Genomic DNA, 24,286 nt, shown 5'->3' on the forward strand with positions numbered 1-24,286 from the left:
AAATAGCTCCTCCACTACCAAAGGATCAGTAGTAAGCCTGGATGCCAGTATGAATGATGGAGTGGTTTGACTGTTATAGAGATATTATTTCACCCCTATTAATTACCAAATCAAACACAAAATTTGACCGAAGTTTTTGTGTAGACCCTGAAGGCTTTTTATGTAGATACTTGTTTTTTCAAGGCATTCATAAATTTCTAGGCCATCTGAGAAGACCTACTCTGTGTTTAAACATTACATTAATCTGAATCAGTTAAAATTCTCCAAGACCCAGTTAATCAAAACCTCAGCGCAGATTGGAATTCTGAAGTGCTGTACATTATAGCTATTGCCATTTTAATAATATTCTAATATTTAATTATAGTCTAAAGAAGGGTGCATTGGGTTTTGAAATTGAGCACTCCTTACAGCTGACATAAAGATATAACATACTGGTTCTGCCTCAGCATAGAGGGAAGGATTAGACGCTGTCTTGATATCTCTTCCAACCCTATGTTTCTGTGATTCTTTAATTAGATTATTGCCTTGTTTTTCTTAGCTGGTATTGTACCAGCTACTAATTTAGATAGAGCTGAGGTAACAAAGGGCCATCCAAATTATTCATCCAGATCTTGGTTCCAAAAGCAATTTGAAGGCCTCACTCATGATTCATTTATGATTGATATAATCATTATTATCTACTGACCTTGCATGAAGCAATGTTCTCTGACAATGAATAGATGGAACAGTAAGGTCCTTATCAGATGATGACATGTTTGACCAAGATGAGATATCAAGAGAGTATAATCAGATACTAGTCATACAGCTGGTTTAAGTCTGAAAAATGGTCTCATACCTTCCCTTCCTTCCACTTTGGTTTCAGCCCCAGCCCTTTGCTTTCCATGTTTGTCACAACAGGAAATGAAAGAACTTAGATTTCCAAAAATGGTCCTACTTGTCTGGCTGATCAGTGCCTATATGCAAATGTTAAATAAGAATCATTGTAATGTTGCTTACTTTCTTTCAAGGCATGGCATTAATTCGAAATACATTTACCTCAGTTGCACATTACACTAGAGTTGTTTATAACTCTGCATTAGTTACATCAGAAATATTTAGACTAATAGAAATACTTAGATTATAAACTTTTGGGGGCAGAGACCATCTTTTGTTCTATGTTGGTACATAACTGAGGCTCCTAAGCATTATTGCTACTAATATAAATCTGACATTCAAGAAGCATTGTCCGTGTTAATAGGGGCTGACGGATGAGTGGGAAGGTATGGCTTATTTAGTTGGTTCATGGCATGTGAAGAAGGTCCTAAGGTTTTCTTTTTTTTTTCCTGCTTCTTTTTTACAGTAGAATTTTAGAACTTGTCTACACAGAAAGATCCTCTGAAAGGGCAGAGAACTAGTAGTTACTATGTTAATGGAAGTGGTAATAGCCTGTATTGTGGAGCTAAAATGCTGAAATAAGGTCCACTGGTTAGGACGGAGGTGGACAATTTATGATGGGGGAACACTCCAAGAACTTGGGAAGTGGTCAAGGGCCGCACTCTTCCATATTAATGGAGGAGGTGTGGGATCTGTGATGGAGATTTGGTGCAGAACAGAGCTTGAGAGAAGGGAGTGGGGTGCAGGAAAGGGTGTGGGGTCTGGGAGGGAGTTTGGGAGAAGGATGAGGTGCAGAAGGGGGAGCAGGATCGAGGAGATTTGGGTGCAGAAGAAGAGGATTCTGACCTGGAGGAGGCATGTAGGAGGGAGTGCAAGGTACTAGGAGGGGTACGGGCCAATCTGAGCTGCGAGATTGTACTGGGGGTAGGTGCAGTCTGTAAAACCTCTCTCCTCCTCCCCCATGTGCTCACAGCATTCAGAGTACGGGGGGGGGGGGGGGTGGAGCTGGGCAGGCAGCATTCCTTTCTGAGGCTCCTGTGGGCTGAATCCAGTGGCTTGGGGCTATATTTTCCCCTCCCCTGGGTTAGGACATTAGCCTGGGCCTTTGAAGTCCCAGGGTCAATTTCCTGTTCTGGCACAGACTTCATTTGTGACTTGGTCAAATCACTTAAGACCAGAACAAAATTTTTGAAAGGTATTTATGTGCCTAAAGATGCTGCATGGGAATTTCAAAAGTACCTCGGTCTCTATCTCAAATGTTTGGCTTAGTTTCTCTCATCCTTATTTTTCCATCTGTACTTCAAGATATGATGTGAAGATAATGTATTAAATATTGTGAATTGCTTAGATACAGTATTAGGAGCTATTTACATATCCAAGATGGACAGATCTCAAGTACCAAAGATGCAAAGCAGATTGAATACAGGGAAGATTTGTATTCAGATTATTTTAAACTCTCAGTTTTTCTTTGTTTTCATTAGTGCCTGATGAACAGGTAGAAGAAAATGTCTTTATTAGAATTCAACACTCCAGCTTCTTAAATTGAGAGCTCATTGTGCACATCTGACATCCCTCAATCGGCTTGTCTATATTACAAAAATAATCCAGTGCTGGCAATGTGTGTCAGTATCACTTGCTGTTGAACTGGTGCTGAAGAAGTGTTACCTGCAAGTGTACACAAGGATAGGTCCTAGTCACTATTTTGGAAACTGGCTAACAAATCTCCAAGAAAAGCAAAGAAGGAGTAGGTTTGACATTCCTGGTTTTCTTAATTATTATTAAACAGAAGCAATATTTCAAGTCTCCACTATTATCAAAAGCAAATTTACGGAAAGCGGTTTTCTTAATATCACTTATTTTAAAGCAAAGGTATTTTGTGGCATGGGCACTGTGGTAGTGTGTGTTGTACATATATCATGAACACTCTGTAAAGCAGTTCAAAAGTACAAACAGATAGATTTTAAATGATTGTACAAAACTCTGAAACCTCAGTAAGTTGTCAATCCTCTTCATGGTATGTTTCGGGGTCAGCTGTGTCTGGTGACCTTTGCCAGCTTTTCTGCTTCTTGTGACCCTTCCTGTTTTCCGCTTCAGTCTTTCACCTGTTTCTTTTATTCAAAAGTCTTTGAACCAGTCAGGCCTGGTTTCAGAAGATCGTGCAAGTATTCTAAAGAACAATGGACCTGTGTATTGATCTGCAGTGCAAGGACACCCAAATGAGAGCTTCTGTCTCGGTAGAGAAGCATGTTGCAATTGTTTTGTGGAAGCTGTCGACTCCTGATTGCTGCCATGCAGTTGCTAATCAGTTTGGAGTGGGGAAGTCTACCACTGGGGCAGCACTTCTGCAAGTGTGCAGGGCAATACATCATTTTTTGCCGCGTTGGGACTGTGACTCTGGGAAACATGGATGACACGGTGACTGGCTTTACTGACATGGGCTTTCCAAACTGGTGGGGTAGTCGATGGTGCACTCATTCCAATTATAGTGCCATGCTACCTTGCCTCAGAGTTCATCATTTGAAAGGGGTACTTTTTGATGGTGTTTCAGGTGCTTGTGTGTCAGTGTGAGGATTTCAGACATAAATGCCGGATGGTCTGGAAAGTGCATGATGCATGCATCTTCTGAAACAGTGGCCTGTACAGAAAGCTGCAAGCTGAGATTTTCTTTCCAGACCAGAAAATTATGGTGTGGGATGTGGAAATGCCCATAGTGATCCTAGGTGATCCAGCTTACCCCTTACAGCCCTGGCTCATGAAGACTTACATGGGGCACCTGGACAGCAGTAAGGAGCAGTTCAACAACACTCATGGTGTCAGAGGAGCCTACAGGGCCTTGAGTATCAGGGAGGCTCTGAGGAACCTCTTTGACAATGAAGGGCACTGACATTTCTGTTTTGAGATTGCTTCCCTGCCTTATCCCACTGTTCATTCTGAGCGAGGCATTCCCATGAAACCAAGGGATGTTACAGGTTTCCACAGGGGCTAGAGCAGGCCGGTCAAGAGGCAGCCCGAAGGCTGGATCCAGCCTGCCTACCACTTTTATCTGACCTGTGGATTGCATCTGGCTGCTTTCTATTTATATCCTGCTGTGCATGCCACCAAATTTCCAGGCAGTGGCTCAGGCAACAGGAACCTATTTAAATGGCTTATGGCTTACGGTCATGGCACTCTCCTGGCAGGAGCCGGAACCATGAGCCCTTTCAGTAGCTTTGAATGGCTAGGCAACTACAAAAGCAGTTTCTCCTCTCTTGGTTTTCACACCTCCACATCTGCCGCTAGAAGTGGGCCACATCCTCCGTGACTGAATTGACCTCGTTATCTCTGGCTTTCCTCTTGATTGGTACTCCTTTCTTTTCATGTGCCTATATATTTATACCTGCCTCTGGAATTTCCACTACATGCATCGGACGAAGTGGGTCTTTGCCCTCGAAAGCTTATGCTCCAATAAATCTGTTAGTTGATAAGGTGCTACAGGACTTCTCATTGTTTATGCAGATTCAGACTAACACGGCTACCCCTCTGCTACTTTAAATAGCCTCAGTAACCCCGGGTGGCTGCCAGGCAACACGGTAGCGGTGGGGCCAGGAGCCACGAGCCCTGTGCTGTGTTTTTATATCAAACCCTCTGGCCCCAGACAACTCTGGGGGGAGACTGGTGCCGAGACCCGCTCCTTCCAGGGATGAAACCGGCCTGTGACCATATACCAAAATTCATTAACTGGCCCTGCTGCAAAAATTATTGCTCACCTCTGGGCTACAGCGATAGATATGGGTTCTGTCACACACAATAAATTCATGGAAACCTGCATCAGTTTTGTCTTTATTGATCTCTTTCAATCAAAGTCACACGCAGACGGTGAATGCCTGGTGGTAAGGTAGAGAAACGGTAATTGGAAAACCTCACAATTGTGTTAATGTCCAGCTGTCAAATTGACAGCTGACATATCCCCCAGTGAAGGTTAAAAGGCAAACCCAGGCTCTGCTTCTGGATGTGAGCGGGGGGATGCCTCGGTCCTTTTGCAACCCAAATCTGTGCTGCTTTGGTTCCAGCAGCACAGGTTGAGGAATGGTTTGGAGAGGGTCATACCATAGCAGTGGGAAAATGGCAGCCCTCCATGCAGTCTTCATGAGAAAATTAATAAGTACCTCAAGAATAACTTTGACACTGTCTCCCAGCAGGGTTCTGTTGATATCTCTGTACATCAATGCCATCTTTGCACATAGTGCAGACCCAGGGAAGGGTTAGCCAGCTCATGTAAACAAAGCCCTTAGTCATCCTGTGCTGCTGCCTACCCCACCCTCTCCCTGCTGCAGCTGAGCTGCTTACTACCCCATGCCGCTGCTCACCCCCCACCCTCTCCCTGCTGCAGCAGAGCAGCTTACCACCTTGAGCTGCTGCCCACCCCACCTCCTCCCTCCTGCAGTGGAGCAACTTATCACCCCACACAGTTGCCTGCCCCACCCCCTTCCTGCTGCAACAGAGCAACTTATTGCCCCGCTGCCCGTTCCCCTCCCCCCCCAATAGAGCAATTTGCCTTATGTCTCTTCCCTTGCTTCATGAACTGGCGTCTCCTACCTTGCTTCATGTTCTGCATCCAGTTGCTGAGATTCCTCAGGAGCCTTGAGACTTGAGAACAATTCCTGGCTGCCTGCTGCACCCATTGACCCTGCAGTGAGCCCCTCTTCCTCATCTGCTTCCACGTCTTCATCAAGAACTTCTGCCTCCCCGTTAGCTCGTGTTTCTGCTGAATCTATGCTATGAGAAGTATTCACAGTGTCGTTGGTTGTAGACATGGGGTCCCCACCCGGGATTGCGTCTAATTCTTTATAAAAACAGCATGTCTTGGGTGAAGCAGTAGACTGGCTGTTTACCTCCTTCACCTTCTGGTATGACTGTGGGAGTTTCTTTATCTTTTCTCTGCATTGCAGGGTGTCAAGGTCATATCACAAAGGGCTACAGAAATGTGACTGTACATGGCCCAGTTCCTATAAGTCACTCTCAGTTGTGAAGTATCAGAGGGGTATCCGTGTAAGTCTGAATCTTGCATCTGACGAAGTGGGTCTTTGCCCACAAAAGCTTATGCTCCAACACTTCAGTTAGTCTATAAGGTGCCACAGGACTCCTCGCCGCTCTCTCAGTTGTGATTGCACTAATTCTTCACTCCACGTACTGATAAGGTCCAAAAGCTCTGGACTGTTCCACGCAGGAAAGCACCTTGAGTGATAACCACCTCTGTTTCCTGGTGAAGATGCCATGAGGTGCAGTACACACTGTGCTAGCCAGTAGGAAATGGATTTTAAAGTTTCTGGGGTTTGCAGATGGGAAGGGAGCATTTCTATTTATCTCTTTATGTGGCTGCAGAGCAGCAGAGTTCAAAGTGCTGGTCAGAAAGCATTGTGGGAAACATCTTGGAATTTAATAAACTTGGAATAAAACTACTATAGTACACACGAAATGACAGTAAAGGGAGGGGGAGAGTCAAAAGTCCCTTACAGAGATGAAAGTTTTTTATTGTTGAAACTGGGTATTTTTCACAACTTTTGTGTGTTGCGATGTGAACATTCTCTGGGTTTTGTAGCCAAAAAGGGTTTTTTTTGGTGACAAAACTTGCCAACGTGGACAAGCTCTTTGGGAATTAGTAATGAAACTCAAAGCCTTTCATCTCCTTTCACGAGTTCAAATGTAGGTCAGGTTGCTGGTTCCAAAATGTAGTTCCCTTGGATTGCTGTTTGATGGCCTATGTAAAATGCATTGATTCTTCAGTCATAGCAGGCAAGTGTATATTTAATATAATGCCACTGTCACAACACACTCTAATTTACACCTTTACTGTTTTTTTCAGAGAAGCCAAAAATCAAATGGACATAGCAGCAGAACAATGTGTCCTGTAACAGTTGGTTTTTTAGTAAATGGGTGTCTTGCACTATTGTTGCCTGCTCTATGCCTTCCATATGGAGAGAGGACATCAGTCTGTAGTCGTCATAAAGAGCTTTCATGTGTACCGTATTTTCCGGCGTATAAGACGACTTTTGATGCTAAAAAACATCCCCCAAAAATAGGGGGTCGTCTTATACGCCGGGTATACAGGCGGCGGGGCAGCCCAGGCGCGCCGGGGCTGTCCCACTGCCGGGGCGTCCTCAGAGGCTTTGCTCCCAGTGTCCCTGGTCTGCTGGAGACGGTCCCCAGCAGACCAGAGGCACCGGGAGCAAAGCCGAAGCGGCGGCGGGGTGCCGCGCTTCTGAGGCTTTGCTCTGGCAAAGCCTCAGAGGCGCGGGACCCCGCCGCCGCTGCGGCTTTGCTCCCGGTGCCTCTGGTCTGCTGGGGACCGTCTCCAGCAGACCAGGGACACCGGGAGCAAAGCCGGGGAGGCGGAGGGGTGCTGGGGTATAAGACGAAAACCTATCTTTTAACTAAAAAATTAGGGGGTCGTCTTATACGCCCAGTAGCCTTATACGCCGGAAAATACGGTATGTAAAAATGTGTGTATAAATATGTGCAGATATCCACATGTATCACATATATACTGGTGATAGCCATATCAATAGTGGACAAGGAAGGAAGGCAACTTCCGTCTAGAGACCAGAGGCTGGGTCTTAGGCAAAGAAGACTGGAAATAATTTTTGAGAAATTATATATTCCCTGTAACTACAAAGATGGTATCTTTCTAATATATGTTCAGTTCATTGTTAGCTATGTTATTTAAAAAGATAAGAACTAAGAGACTTCTTATATAAGCAGCGTTGTTTTCATATCCATTGTCTTATGCAGGGGATGTCTTCCAACCATAGTTTAGGTATTATTAAGTGGTAGTAGAAAGAAAAATACAAGTTGAACCTCTCTTGTTCTGTACTTGCTGGTTCCACTGCTTTTGTGGTCCAGCATAATTTTAGTTAGCTGGATGTCTGCTTATTGTGGGTAGATTCAATTTTCCCATGGTCCGGCAAAATTAGTTTAGAGCCACCAGTTCTGGCTCTCAGTGTTCTTTGCTGTTATTTAGCTCTAATGTACCACTAAGTATGTCTTCTAAGACATTGGTTTCCAACCGCCAGTCCACTGCTCCAGAGACCGGTGCCAGTCATGAACCGTTGACTGCTGAGCTATGGCTTTTGGGAACTAAGGCACACCACCCAGCACCTCCCATCCCACCACAGCTGTTGGGAGAGGTGTACTGGACTAGAAAGGTTCTACCAGTACTTTAGAACCCATTGAAACTTCTTTGGATCTACAAAAGGAAACCTTTAGAAGGAAAGCAATATCTTCAACTTACTAACAAATGTTCATAAATTGCAATACCGCTGAAATTTGTCTTGTTACTGTATTGAGTATACTAGAAATTACCTAACCTGGGCTAGTGATGAAGCAGAAATAATGCGGACAAGAAGCTTATTAAAGAACATTAATGAAGGGCTCAGGTGTCTTCTAGAAAAAGAATTGCAAAATCCCAAACAGGCAGTTGGAAATGGATCAAAACCAATTTCTTAGTGAATATGCAGACCATAGAAAAATAAGTTTGGGACAAGGGTTAGGCAATTAAAAGCAGACGTCATGAAAGCTTGAAAAGAAAGAGAGAGAGTCGCTTGCTAGCAGAGAGAAACCATTCTGAGACCTTTTGGACCTGATATTGACAGGGTATACCAGAATAAGATAGACTTGCAATTTTTTGTATCAGTTACATTTGTAAAGTTGAGGTAATTGAGCTTAGAATTTGGCAGAAAATATGTTGTGAATAAAACAGAACAAATAATTCATTATATCAGTTTCACCTCTTTCTCTACAAATTGTCTTTGAGTAGATTGCTACCTTCTCAAATTTATTCACTATTTGAAATTATTGGTTAACAATTATGGAGAAGAATTCTTGGTCTGCAGTTTGTTTGTGAAGAGATCATTGCAAGTATGTATCTGAAGCTGAAACCACATTGGTTACTTTTGATTGAACACACTGCTCATTTAATATGTATCTGGTTCCTGGATGGATGAGAGTAACTTTTTAGAACTATGCTCTCAAGAATGACTGATTATGAATTCAGAATTTACTTGCTGGAATTCTCCAACATTTGCCTAAAACTTGCTGTTTCTACAAACATTCCTGCCAGTAAATAATTTGCTAGAATATCTGTGGCAAGTGAACAGAAAAGTGTGACACAAATGCAGTCAAAATAATTTTATTTAAAAATTAAAACAAATATTCACATTTTTTCTGTATTCACCTATCTTTAGTTTTCCAATAGTTTGACCAATCTTGACTAAAGAAGGGAGGTGTTTTACTCTCTACTAATTACAGCATTTTAACAAAGGCTATGAGTGGTGGGGAGGGGTTTGTCTGATACTGTGGATATATCTTAGAAAGCTAAAATGTCTTTCAAGAGTTTTCAGATCCTTTAATAAGAATGATTTTTTACCATCTTGGTCAAGGTTGATTTGAGGAGATGCCCTGGAGATGAAAGGTTAACCATTTGTCCCTTCTGTAATAGATTAATCACTCACTTTACACTGTGTTTATCTTAGCAAATAATTTACCACACATGAAGAGTAGTAATTTTATTTTATATTAGAGAGTCCCAAGTGTATTTTAGACATATCCCCTTCAGTGTATTTTCCAGGGTGTAGATAAAGCTTAAATTCATCTGTCAGTTGCAAAGTGATAGAACTTTGGTTGAGTTATTAACAGCTTTGCTTGCCTGTAGGTGACACTGTTTCATCATTTATCTGAACCTTGTCCAATATCTTGTCTAAGGACAAAAAAAGGAGTTACATTAGAATAATTTGAGAGTGATTCAAATAAATACACTGCATTAATGGTCCTTCCGTCTTGTTAAGAGAGCTGGAGTATTAAGTATGGATGGATAAATGGCATGTTATCCTTTTCAAAGACGGCAGCAGTTTATGAAATTATTTCTGATTAATTAGCTCACCAGCATCTCTACGTCTGTTCACTATCCCCTTGACAGACAAGATGCTAAAAAGATCACTCTACGGTGTTTCCAAAGGCTAATGTAATAAACCTGGAGGATAATACACTAGTGGAAAATCTTAATTCACTGCTAAGTTGTGGCAATATAAAAGCAAAGTTAAAATGTTCTTAGTCATGCAAGTCATTTAAATTAATAATGTGTGCTATTAAGTGAAATCTCAGGGAGGATTTTTTTCCTACAGGAAAAAGGATACTGCTTACAGAGAAAATGAAAAATTCTATGAGGCTTGAGCAATCATCTATCTCTAAGCTACAGTGTTCATACTGCCAGATGTTCAGGTGCTGCTGCTGCTTTGACATGTATATCTCTCTTCCAGGCAGAAAACAATATATACATCAGCTCAAATGCAAGGTGGCCTTGCCAGCAAACGTACCTCCTCCTCCTGTGACACTCATCCACTCCCCATCAGAATGTGTACATTAGAAGGAGATTGTAATTAACCCCTGGAAAGAATAGGTTTCACTAAAATGATGTGCACAGTAATGATATTGTTAGCTTCCTTAATTTCCAGTTTCACCATCAATTATGCCATGTGTTTCATCCAGTTGGTGCTACCCTCCCAGTGTTAATTATAACCTACAAGACTGTTACAGTTAATTTTATGGCAAGCATATTGTCTCTTCAAGGCTTCAGAGAAGCTCATAAATTATCTTGAAGGTAAAATGTAACTTGGGGAACTAGTTATGAAAATTCCATCCATCTCGCTTAGGAGGTGCAGCTGCTACTGTCAGCTGCCTTGCTGAGGCATTGTGAAGGAATTATGGTGGGTCAGGTTTAAGACGCTAGGCCCAGACTGTCACTGAGGAGAGAGGCTGTCCTGGCCCTGTCAGACAAGTACCTGCTGCCAATCCCTGGTGGTTTCACTTTGCAGGCAGTAAAAGTCAGGCAGTGCAGGTGGATGGTCCCCAAGCTGTCTCTATTCATTACTTTACAGAAACTTGTTTTAGTTAGGCAGGTACGGAGACCTTTTTTCTTCACTGTTGTCATGATGTTAGGCATCATCTGCAAAGTCTGAGATAGATAACTTTATAAATAACTCAGTGTTATGCTGGGGTGGTGGTAGTGCTGGCGAGGAGTGTGAAGGAACGATTAGCAACACATACACACAGTAGCCCACTGGGTTGTAAAATGATTGTTAATTTACTTGTAGGAAAGGGTTGGTTTGGAGGAGCACATCTGTTCCTTTTTTATTTCACATTCATAATATTGTGAGGTGAGATTTAATTGCTGAGTAATTTGTATGACAGTTTGGCATTACATAAGCATGTTTTTATATTGGGATTATTTTTATGATGTGTGTATTTGTTTAATTTTTCTCTCAAAAGAATTGTAAACTCTGTTCAAGCCTTGGGGCTTGAAAAGGAAAAAAGGAAAGGGCTCACAAATAGATGAGATTTTCATTAAGCTATATTTGAATAATTACTGTAGATGCCCTTTTATTGCTGATGGCTCTTCCTTTGAAATTCTGGATCATGAGTTAGTTTTGAAAGCTTTCAAGCTTTGGGAGTGCCCTTAAGCATTTGTCTTATTAACTACAGGTCAGGTTTTCTGATGGCGCAGTTTTCTCTGCACTTTTATACCATTCAAAAGTATCTTGTATTTAGTCACTGCCATCTTCCCCTGATATCTACAGCAGGGAGGATAGATGAACACTCCAAATCGGTGCCTGTGGAATTCCATGTACTGCAGATGCAAATACACTGGGCCATTGTGAATGAATAAATGAAGTGAACTGACTTAAGGAGAAAGCACAATAATAGAGAATGTCCGGGAGAATTAATCATAATATGCAGTTTGTTCATTCAGTTTTCAATTATTTTGATCATTTATAATGTCGAAGAGCAAATTTTTCAAAATAAAGATTTGGTAAGTGATTCCTTAGTTTACAAGCACTCTGCTTCTAAACCTTTGCAAAGTGGGGAAAGGAAACATCTGCACATAGCGATTCATGAAAAGTACATTAGTTATGTGCTACCATATATTCATTGTCACTTTTTTTTCCTCCTGGAAATTCCAGGAAATGTGTCTTTGATAAAATTAGAGGTCCATTTTATTTTTGGCATATGCCATTTCATGCTATATTGTTACACCCTGCCAGCTTCTTATATTTAACTCCTTCTGTGACAAACTGAAGTTTGCAATGTTTTAACCATGTCAGTTCCCGGATATTAGAGAGACAATGTGGGTGAAATAATAGCTTATATTGGACCAACTTCTGTGGATTGAAAGCTTGTCCCTCTCACCAACAGAAGTTGGTCCAATAAAAGATATTACCTCATCCACCTTGTCTCTCAACTGAAGTTTGACTTCTGACCATCAGTGTATGAAAATCATCCATCAGTGTCACCAAAATAGTCCCAGTGTTGTGGCTCAGTCTGTATTCTGATTGAGAAGGATTAAAGATGTCTTTATTGATTAGCAGTTGTTAAAGTATGGTTGTCATTAAGTTTTGGATGAATTTTCTTTGGAAGACAAGGTTGGGGATAAAGCAGTAATTTTTAAGATTGCTGGTATCCAATACTGGTTTAAGAAGGACTGATCAGACTAATGCATACTTCAGAGGGGTAGGTATATTGACTTAACAGAAAGAAGTGTTAATGAAGTCTAATGTCTTGATTCTTTTCTCACATACATTGGTTTTACATTAGTGTAACTCCACTAACTTCAGTGAATTTACCGTTGATTTAACCTAGTATAACAGAGACTAGAATAAGATAAATAAATGTCTTTCAAATGGTCAAATGAGGGTTTCTCAGACTTCCATTTTAATACTGTTTCAGGAGAGAGATTTGATTGGAAAAATACTTTGCTGACTGAACTTGCTAAGCAAAACTACCAGCACAGAAGTGTTTGTTTTTAAACATAAAAATATTGTTTTATGCAACTGAAAAAGAAAACTGTAGCAGAATAAAGTGCTTTTGTGTCCTTGCACTGTATAACCTGAGGACAACTTCAAAAGAAAAACTGTAACTTGGAAAGTGATTGAACTACTGATATTATGAAGCCATAGGTCATTTGGGAAAACTTATTAAAGTAACTTTAAAGGGGAGAGAGGGAAGAGAGCCAGAAAAGTGGCTGTCACAAAAATCTGCTGTCAAATTTGAAGAGTTTTTAAAAAATTACTGAAAATTTTAGAGTTTTGACTGGTGAGGGGTTTTGTTTGTTTTTTAATGCAGCTGGATTAACATCATAGAACAAAACTGCAGCAAAGGAGTCATCATATTCTATTGGGACAACAAAAATGAATTTTTAAGGTAGGGCCAATAATAGGTCAAAACACTTTTGGGAAAATATGATTTCTTTAATGTGAAAGGCTCTTATTTATAGGTATACGGTTTGTAAAACCAACTTAATCAAACATTTTTCTGTGCATAAAGGAAGTCACTTTTGGAAAAAAATCACTGTGATCCAGTGGCCTTTATTTAAATAAATGATATTCTATTATTGTTTAATAGTGTGATTAATCACAATTTTTAATAGTTTAACAGCCCTAGTTATTTCTTGTCCCTCCCATTAACTGCCTATCATATTGCTTTTTGTTTACTAGCATTGTCAAACCTTTTTTTCCTTTCCTCTAGTGAAATGAGAAATAAATTTGTCTCATTTACCCCTCTTCAGAGTTTCATGATCAATTTCTGGGAAGTAGGTGTCTTGAGACATTTTACAACTGGTCTTGAGTCTACAGTTTAAATTTTCTTCAATATATTTGCATAATCCATGTTATATGGTCGAGAAACAAGAATTTCATTATATACCCAACCAAAGTTTAACAAAGCAGTTATGCTTAATGGTACTCAGGTGCCTATAAGTGGTCCCATTGAAGGAACGTACCTTGTAATAAAATCAATGGAACTGCTTATATGCTTCAGTTATACATGTGCATAAGGCCCCAGTTCAGCTAAGCATGTGCCTAACCTTAAGCACATTTTTAGGTCCCATTATCAATGGATCTTCAGTCAATTTGGACCCAAGCACATTTTTTAAAAACACGTGCTTCAAGTACATTGTTGCATAGGCACCCATATGCTTCACAAATCAGGATTACAGTTAGAGATCTGCTTTCTCATCAAGCATTTTCATAAAGAATACTGCTCTGTATCTATTTGGGATTCACAAAGCTGTTTATAATATTCTACCTTTGTTTTATGAAATACAGGTATTCCTCTCAAAATTTAAATTAACAACTAAAAGATGTAAACTTTTTTTGCCATCATTAACAATTGTTTCCACCAGTGTAGTGGTTGATCCTGACAAATACGAATCAACCTTTGCTAAGTGCCTTCAGCTGTTATTGAAGGAAATAATATTAATACAGAAAGTCTTTTTAATTTCATCTTCTTTGTTTCCATGTCATATGATAAAAGGAAACTTTTAAGAAAACTACAAATGGTCAGAAACATTATGAAGAAAAAGATGTGTTCTTTTAATTGTAATTTTTTTGTAACTACAAATTGTGGTTTAAATATGCTTAAATGTCATTAGGTGCCATCAATTATGAATCCTAAAATAGCATTCACCTTTCATTTTTAATCGGCTCACTTTTAAGTCAAAGCCTTAGATTTATTTAAGCATATCATTTTCTGTTTCACACAAAAATATGTACAAGGTTTATTGGCATTTGCATGAAAAAAATAAAAGAATTTTCTTGTTTTATAAGAAATTTAATACACTCTCACAGATGGTCCCGCTCAGGTGTGATTTTAATTACGAGATACAACAAAGCCCAGCACAGTAGGAAGTCTCTTAATAAATGTCCTGAGGCTTTTGTCTTCACATGTCAAAAAGCCTTTTTATTGAGCGATTAAAATATTTTCTTTTATTGGCTGATTTTAAAAATGAACAAAATGCTTGAAAAGAAATACAAGGGCTTCCAGAGTTCAAAATGTATTGATTTAAATTGTTTGGGGGTTGTGAAAAAGAGTTTTATTTTGGAGTTACTTTTTCCCCTCCTCTCTAAATTTGCTTTTCAAAAAGCATTTGCTAGACAAATGTGTTAATAATATATTTTAAATTGTGCAGAAAAATGAATAATTTATTAACAAATGAAAATGTGTTCTCTTTACATACTGTGCTTGATTTTGGGTTGTCACTTTGCTTAGCATTAAAGAGAGAGGTTTTGTAAAACACTATATACAGTGTCCTGAAAGAAGACAATAATGAATTAAATCCAGCGATAACATACAGCTTCCACTAAAACACAAATGATATGGGCTTATTTTAAATATTAGTAATATATTCTAATAATTTTATTCTGTCTCTCCCTCCCTTAGTGGGGAATTATAAGGACTTCATGTTAGGACCTCAGTGTCCTGACATGGTTAATTGTCCATAGATAATGGTTATCAGCAATAGCTATTATAAGCACCACAGCCTCACTGTTGAGGGCTTATTAAGTGTTTGCACTCTCAGGTGCAGTGCACCTACGCTCTTCTACACAGAAACAAACATCTGTGTTTTCTTTACTGTATTATACATCACGTTCAGTGCCTCGTTTATTATAGCAAAGCTAATGATGCACATGCAAACCTTTATGGCTCTTATACTGTGATAATATATTTGCTATAGATATGTTTCTTTAGCTTTCATAAGCCATTTATCTTTGCTAATATATCTTAAGAATGCTACAACTCTGAATTCTGTTACGTGATGAGTGTATTTAAATAATGTTTTCTTTTGATGGTCAGAAGAAATAAGTAGAACTAATTATGTTGAGTGGCTAGAAATGCAGAAATTTCCTGGTTCCCAAATTCTGTTTCATAATATGTGAGAACACCCAAATAACATCAAAAGCTAAGTATTACGTACAGCCTACTCTATGAGCCTCAGTTAGCATGGACACTTCAATTAACAGGTTTTTTTTCCTTTCATTCTCCTCCCCTCTTCCCCCTTTTTATTGCTTTATATTTCAAACTCTGTGCAACCCTTACTCCATATTTGTCATCTGAAGAAGTGGGTTGAGCCAACGAACGCTCATGATACTATTTATATATTTTTGTTAGTCTCTAAGGTATTACAGGACCATTGTTGTTTTTTATGCTTGTTAGGGACACAGTTATTAATAATCATTATTCCAAATCTGGGAAAATGAAAAGAGTGAAAATAATGAGCATATAAAAGTAACATAGTTTGTGTTTTCTATGCAGTTGAATGAGTCTCATGGGAGGAAGTTCCTTCAACTTTAGATAGTTATGGATCACTTTAAATCATGGTTTGGAAAATGCTTTACTCCTTACACATGTAGCCTAGGACATAGCCTATGGGCTAACTTATTAGTTTAAAGTTAGCTTTTAAGTAAAAAAAAGATAAGATATGTATAAAGCAGTAACGCAATAAGCCTCCAGGCCCAAACCTGTAGCACATTAATGTAAGCACTTAGCATAAGGAAGTTAAGGTTATAAGCTTTAGCACAGGGTTACTGCAGGTCAGTTTACTTAAGTTATAAGTTGTCATGAGATGCAATTTTGCAATAAACAGTTCTGCTGAAATGTTGTATAAAGTACCGATATTTATCTGCAAAAAGTTAGTTTGATACCAGGGCTGCTAAGCGATTAAAAAAATTAATCGAGATTAATCGCGCACATTGCCTCTTTGAAACACTGCAGTGGCATTTCAAAGGAGTGGTGCTGCGGAAGCCCAGGATTAGCTATAGTCCCCATCTGATCCCGACTCGGTGCAGCCCTGCCCCTTGGAAAGGCCACCTCTGTGTATCCAAGAGGCAGCACTGCAGAAGCCCAGGATCAGCTGGAGTCCTCAGCTGACCCCAGGCTCAGTGTAGCTGCCCCTTGGAAAGGCCACCCCAGTGTTTTCAAGGGGCGGCACCGAGGGATCCTGGGGTTAGTTGCAGTCCCCAGCTGACCCTGGGGTCTGTGCAGTGCTGCCACTTTGAAGCACCATGGTGGAGCACAGAGTCAGCTGGAGACTCCAGCTGATCCCAGGCTCCTAATACTCTGCCCCTTTGAAGCCCTGGAGCAGCACTTCAGAGGAGCAGCACAACATTAGTGCCTGCAATTAACACGTTAAAAAAAATTAACGCGTTAATCTTTTCCTGCGTTAATTGCAGTCATTAATGCACATCAATTGACAGCCCTATTTGATACGTTTCAGTATTGTAGGACAGAAACATCAGTAAATGCTTAGCAACAGGATTGCTGTAGTAACTAATTTTATGTGCTAATTAGATTAAAATAATTAATATACTATCACTGCTTATGTATAAAGAGCTCAATTGCATTTTAAAATGCCTGATTGATATAAGGGCAGCATTAGGCTCATGCTCACATATTGTGTTGAGTGTTGAGGATGTGAACATTGATGGGCATGGTGATAGTAGCAATCACAGGTTTTATTATTTGCTATTTTTGAAGTCGTGTGATTACACAAAAATCTTTTTTTTAAGTCAGTATCCAGCCCTCATGGCTGCTGAGAAGACAAGTAAAGAGACCCCAGATTTATTATGCTCTGTGGTCATGATTTTTTGGAACCTGACTCATAAGTTTTGAATGCTTTTTGTCAGTGCTGGAGGCACAGTAGGAAAACTGTGACAGTCTGCATCAGACCTACTTGAAGAATAAATATCAATGAAGAATAAGGAATAGGAGTATGATTTTTGTTCAGGGAAAATCATAGAAGCATTTCCTCTTATTTAGTGATGTTTAGGAGCTTTTCATCTTTACTGAATCCCTGGCAGACTCTTGTGGTCTTAGTTAAACTGAGTCTGAAGGCACTTCTGAGCTATTTCAGCTACAAGTTTCGGGTCATAGACTCACTAGCTAATTTGACATGGGTATAAATTAGGAACTCTTCAGTAGAAATCAATGGAGTTGTACCAGTGTGAGAAGAGATTCTCTATTGTAAGGCTATTATAAGGAACTGTATTCTCATCCTGTATTCCAATTTATCCTGTGTTACAAAAAGGTGTAGTAGAACCTATGGATTTGGAGTGTAAGTTCTGCTGGCTTGTTTCAAATTATTGATTATTTGCTGAGCAACAGAGGGCTCGATGCTTTAGAAAGATAGAGGATGATGCATGCCCCAAGGAGTTTACAGTCCAATATAATGAAGAAAATTATTCCATTTTTCCTAATCTTATATTAGTTCTCTATGGAGAGAGCAGTCCTCTATGGGAAATAGTAGAGTAGGAGATAGTATAAAATTGGGTTTTTAAATACTCTGTTTATTATCGTGCCGCTCCTCAATGAATCCTGCCCCATCACTGATGAGTAATAAGAGGCCAACAGTAGTCATGGGTTCCCTGAAAACGTGGCTTCTCGAGGAAGGGAGATGTATTATGTGGCATGTGGAGATACACAGTTTCTGCACAGACATCCCTAACCACTGGCAAACCTTAACTGATCTCTTGTTTTTAGCTCTCAAAAACCCTTTGCTTCCGCTGAGGAGCAAATCTTGCTCCACTTCAAGAAAAGAAAACAGTCCAACTCTTGGCCACTACACAGAAAAATACATGCAAAGGGGTAGAAGGACACATCATGCACAAGCTCAAAAGTTGGGCTCAGTGGCCTAATATTCAGGGTTGCTGAGCATTTTAAGATCATCTCATAAAAATGAATTTGCCTGTTTAGAGCTCACTTGTAACTTTGCCATAAGCCCCGAGTTAAGATGGTAGTGCATATTTAAAGACTAGGGATCACAATCCCCAATCTAGTTTACCCTAGAAGGAAAGTAGTCTGCCTTATACCTGGCACAGATTATTTCTTTTGTGCTGTGATAATGGCACTATAGAGGAGTAGAGTCAAAGGTTCTCCTCATATCCATCCTTTTTTTTATGAATCTGACTGAGAGTGTAGGCTGGATATAAGCCTGGAAGACGTTGCTCTCCGCGCAACACTGCTATTAGCTGTGAGTAACTGATGCAGAGGAATAAGGGGATGTCTTAAGAGCTCTACATGCTTATACAACAGACCACTTTGTGGCTTTAATATATATATATATATATATACCAGTAATTGTTAGTGCAAATGGGAAGATGGGTTGGCAGTCCTAGAGACTGAGGTCCTCCTTGAGCAGTTATGGTATACCTGTTTTCCTCTTAACTTTTAATGTTACAACCTAAAATAAAATGTTATCTGAGAAACGTTGAGAATCTAAAGGCTTTAAAACAAAAAGTGTGTGAGACTAATTCAAGCATCACACTGTTGGTAACCTACCATTATTAAATTCATTAATAAAATATAGCTGATCTTGATATGTATTTTCTATCTCCATTATAATCTAAACAAGAAGCATTTGGCTCATGAAAGGAAAAGTTTTTCATCCTTTGTTGTCAGATCCCACAATTTTCTCTAAAGAACTCTTTGGTGAAATAGAAAACTAATGCACTGAGCCTCTGGAATTGCAGGCTTGTAATTTAGAAATATCCATTTTATCCCATGTAATTTCTTCACTAAGATTCCTTAGTCTGAATCTGATACAGGTAGGAGCCAAGGCAAACAGTAACCATTTATAGTCATTCAGACTAGTTTGGGTTTCACTATAATGTAAAGGAAAAAGAGCTCTTGGCTTCTTTTCAGGTGTATTACAGGAGTAGAAAATGCATTAAAATTTACCATCAAATGTTGCCACATGTTTCTAGAACAAGGTTTTCACAGTCCAGAATGAATACATATCTTGAGTTCTCCAAATTGCAGTATTAAAATCTTTGCAATTAACAGTTAGTTGTAACAGTTTATTTTTAAGGGAAAATTCTGGCCCAAATAGAAGCACACGGCTTCTGTTGAATTAAATTCTTAATTCTTTCAAAGTCAGAGGCACCTTTATGCAGGCACTTGTGACACAAAGATGAGGTCTCATAATAAGGTTCATGGGATGGTCTGTGCACAGTCATGGACCCACTAAGACAGCAATGACAACAATGCACTGTGTTACACGTAGCTGTAGAGAAAAAGAAAAATGTATGTGGGCCATTTACAGCAAGATCACGGGTATATATTAAATGACCATTCCTTCAAAATACTGTCAGTAGTGCTGTCTATTATGTGTAGTAATGGTAGTAACTACTACAACAGACAGTAACTGTTTGCAGGATTGAGTCCTAATTTTGTTTCTGTAGACAACATACGTGCAGTTCCAGAGGTAGTTATACAATAGGAATGTAAAAAATATAGAAAAACGTTAACTGTGTAACTGATCAAAATTCTGCCAGTTATATGGCTACATGCTTTTAGGGGATGCAGTGGTAGGGAAGGAAGGGCCGCTTCCCTTCACCGTGGGCTTTGCCTCTCTCCCAGCTCTGGCAACTGGCCCCTCTGCTGTAGGTTCCCGGCTGCCAGCAGGGTCCAAGCAGCTAGCCCTGCAGTCGTGAGTTCACGGCCACCAGTGGGGTCCTGGCAAGTGAGTTTAACCATTTACACAAGCTTATTGGTTAAATGGTTAAACTCTAACATTTCTATTATAGAGTACTAGATTCTGGCCAAAATGCTTCATTGTTTACCACCACTTACTCAGCAAATTTTTTTAAAAAAGTAAAGAAACAAATTTTGTTTTCCAAAACGTTATGAAAAATATTGAAATGAGTTCTGTCTTGACTTAGTCAGGTGACTCAATTTGAATAACTCCCTACTCCACCCACTGTATGCACGTCCATTAAATACGTGCTGTATTGATGAAAAGTATGACCTCTCACTTCCTCCTAGTAAGCAAAGTTTGCCAAAACATGATTCAGAGTCTGCAGTGGACCAAATCTCAGTAACTTTCAGATGTAGAACTAGGATTTAATTTGTTTCAAATTTTCCCACATAAATATGGTTAAAATACTTAGTCTGTCTTTGTTGAAACATTTTGACAGGCTTTGATGAATGGTGTTATAATATATAATGATTTTCATAGAAGCAAGTTTGGGGTATTTGTGTGGCTAAAATATACATATTTTCTTGGTGGAAAAAGAAAGGTGATTGACAGTGTTTTGGTTTTTACATATGAGAAAAAAGATATAGAAAAATATATTTTGATAAAAACAGTAGTTGTAACAAGAAGGGTAGTGTAGCAGTTTAATAATTCTGATATATCTATAAGAAGGTGCATAAGTCAAACACATATTAACTGTGAAAAGTCATGTTCAGTGGAGGTGTTATGATCAGGAATGTACAGGTGAGAAGGAGATGTGAAAAATGTTATAGTGGGAAGTTATGTATGGAAATGATAGACAAGCTGTAGCAACCTAATGAACATACATATCACAATACAAATTAATTATACTACTTCATAAAGGAGGGGGGGATCCAAAAAACTGGATACAATGTTTCCACTAAAAAATCATACTTTGGGTATGATTAAGAGCAGTGTTCCCTCTTAGCTGGGTGGCAGCACAACTTCACAGGTGATTAATGAGCTCTGCCCAGTCAGAGGCTCAGGGCTGAGGGAACACTGATTAGGAGTCACGTGCTAGAAAAGATACCGCATGATCTGTTTTACCTATTTCTGCTGCTTTAAAAGAATTTCAGTGGATCCAAAATTGGATTACTGAGATGGATTTTAAGGACCAAAGTAAGACTGTTCTTTGTACTATAAAAATTTACAAAATTCACTTTATCATCCCTACATATGTAGAGGAGCAACGTAAATTTGCCTCAAATAAAAGGTTTTGTCTTCTCTATGTGGGAGAAATCCAAACCAGAATTAACAATTCGTCACTTTTGGACTAGCCCATTGACACTCAGCCTGCCTGAGATATATGCATTTTCAGTACCAGTGTGAGGAACTAATTTTATGGAATTAAAATTTAGCAGCATTATGACAAAATCGGAAGTTTTTACAGTATTATTCCCAATAGCTTCTTAACAATTTAGAAATGGTCACTGATCATCATTGCTCCACTCTGGTATTAAGGAAACTACATTCTATAAAGCCTGTTTCAGTTAGAAAAGTATTTACTCTAGAAGCTGGACTCTTGATTGCCTTCCAGGTAACAGGTAATCAATAAATGAACAATTTAATGGACTAGAGTCCAGCAAATTAATATCATTCTAAGTATAAGGAAACTAAATTTGAAGATATTCCAGAAAGAAAGAATCCCCAAAGCCCAGAACAATGTTGAAAAGAATACAGTTTTAAAATGACAAAATTAATGCTTTTGATATCAAATCTTCTTATGTTAAAAATTGGATTATAAAGTAGGGGAATATTAACAAAGATCTGTGTGCTTCCTAAAAAACATCTGTTAAAAATGTCCACTGAACACTGCTACCTTTCTGATGATCTGCACATTTCACTCTGGGGATGGATAACCTTAAGATGACCTTTTCACATCTGGGTCATGTCCTAGTAAAACTTGTCTTTTTTTCCTAAGACTTCAGCTGGGCTGGCATTTCTGACAGACGTGTAAACAGATGCAAGCATTGTTGCTAATGACAGGTGATTATAAGTGGCATGGGTGCCAAGGTAATTAAACCATGCTTTGACAGGAACATTTGGTGATGTAGTATTCCAGCATTAGAAAAATTGTTACAACACATTTTCCCCTGCTAGCCTTCTCCTGAATACCATTAATTTTGAGTGCTTGGCCATAGGACTCTGAGATCTTAAACATTGCTTACTGTCTGAAATACAGAACCATTTAGTGCAGAAAAATAGGGGAGATGGCTAGTAGTAGCTAAGAGTGGGTATATGAACAGAATTTTGCACTCTATAGATGAAGCATAGTTCTAGGAAGCTCTTTCATGTATAGATGCAGTACACTAGTTATAGGAGCTATGTCATCCTGCTTTAATTAATAATTATTGTGCTAGATTTGGTAATGGCTACATTATTGTGTACATTATCTTTACTGCAAACTGTGTTTCTTACCAAATATCAAAAATGTGTTTTTATTGCTGCATATTACAATTCCTAAATCTGTTTAAAAGCAGAGTATGGATCTGTACCCCACAAAACAACATAAATTATTCTCAAATTAGAAATACAACATAGGCTTAGAAACCATAAATCATACAGTAAATACTACATAACTTTTATACTGTGTAAGCAGCGTATTGTCAAATCTTAATGGTTTGCTTGTTCAAATGACTTTATGCCGCTTATTCAGATACTTCTGTTGATCAAGGTTTTTTTCTTTGTTTTCTATTCAAAATAGATAAATCCTAAGTATGAAGAGTTACGAAGGGATCTCATAAAACTGAGTGACTGGACAAAAAAAGGCAGATGAAATTCAATGTTGATAAATTTAAAGTAATGCACATTGCAAAACATAATGCCAACTATACATATAAATGTTGAAGTTTTAATTAGCTGTTTAGCACTCAAGAAAGAGATGTTGGAGTTACTATAGATCTCTGAAAACATTCACTCAATGTTCAGTGGCAGTCGAAAAAGCTAACAGAATGTTGGGAATCATAAAGAAAGGTATAAATCGGGGGTCTGAAACTTTCGGCCTGCTGTCCATGCCTGGCCAGAGCAATTGTGCAGTCCCCCAGGACTCCTGGGGGAGAAGGAGAGCCTGTCTATTACTGTTCCCAAAACCCCACCCCTGCTTACCATTGCGCTGCCTTCTCCTCCCATGGCATCACTTTCCCCAAGGACTTAGCTTTGGGATCACTGGAAGACCTGATGCAAAGTGGAAGCAGTGGTCAAAGCCCCCTGCACTCCCCATGGGGCAGGACCCACGAGGAAGTTGAATGCACTTGCTTCACTGCAGAGAATGCTGTGGGACCAACTGCTGCTGCCATGCCACTCCAGGGCCTCCTCCCATCTAATCTCCAAAGCTGTGACATTGAGGACGGAGCACCATGGGGGTGAGAAAGCAAGGCAGTAGCAAGAAGGTGCAGGGTTTGTGGAATGGTAATGGACATCCCGCCAAGACTTCCAGGTCAGATTGTGCAATTGCTCTGGCCAGGGATGGCCCGCGGTCTGGGAATTTGAGACCCCTGAGATATATGATAGGACAGGAAATATCCTATTGCTTCTATATAAATCCATGTTAAGATATATTGGAATTGGAAAAGGTCAGCAAAAATGATTATGGATATGGAACAGCATCTGTATGACAAGAGATTAATTGGGACTTTTCAGCTTGGAAAGGAGATGACTAAGGTGAAGGTATTATAGAGATCTATAAAATCATGACTGGTGTGGAGAAAGTAAATAAGGGAGTGTTATTACTCATAACACAAGAGTTAGGTATCAGGTATCAGAAATTAATAAGTATCAGGTTTAAAACCAATAGAAAATAATATTTCTTCATACAATGCACAGTCAACCTTGTGGAGCTCTTTGCCAGAGAATGCTGTGAAGGCCGAGACTATGACAGGGTTCAAAAAATAACTATATAAAATCATGAAGGATAGGTCCATCAATGGCTATTAGCAAGGATGGGCAGGGATGGTGTCTAGAAACTGGGAATGGGCAACAGAGGAAGGCTCACTTGATGGTTACCTATTCTGTTCCTCCTCTGAAGCACATGACATTGGCCACTGCCAGAAGACAGGATAC

General features: G+C 39.4%; 1 protein-coding gene across 15 annotated transcripts in view; it reads left to right on the forward strand.

Moving 5' to 3' along the window:
- Positions 1 to 24,286, forward strand: part of FTO (FTO alpha-ketoglutarate dependent dioxygenase) — a 397,366-nt gene that overhangs the window by 209,828 nt on the left and 163,252 nt on the right. For 4 of the 15 annotated variants that reach the window (XM_075940285.1, XM_075940290.1, XM_075940288.1 and 1 more), the window contains one exon: positions 13,024 to 13,101. The exons of the other annotated variants lie outside the window; for them this stretch is intronic. In XM_075940285.1, coding sequence (XP_075796400.1) covers positions 13,024 to 13,101 — 78 coding nt within the window. The remainder of the gene's footprint in view (positions 1 to 13,023; positions 13,102 to 24,286) is intronic. 15 annotated transcript variants of the gene reach the window in all.

Source organism: Pelodiscus sinensis, chromosome 12, assembly GCF_049634645.1.
Source record: "Pelodiscus sinensis isolate JC-2024 chromosome 12, ASM4963464v1, whole genome shotgun sequence".
Taxonomy (NCBI): domain Eukaryota; kingdom Metazoa; phylum Chordata; order Testudines; family Trionychidae; genus Pelodiscus; species Pelodiscus sinensis.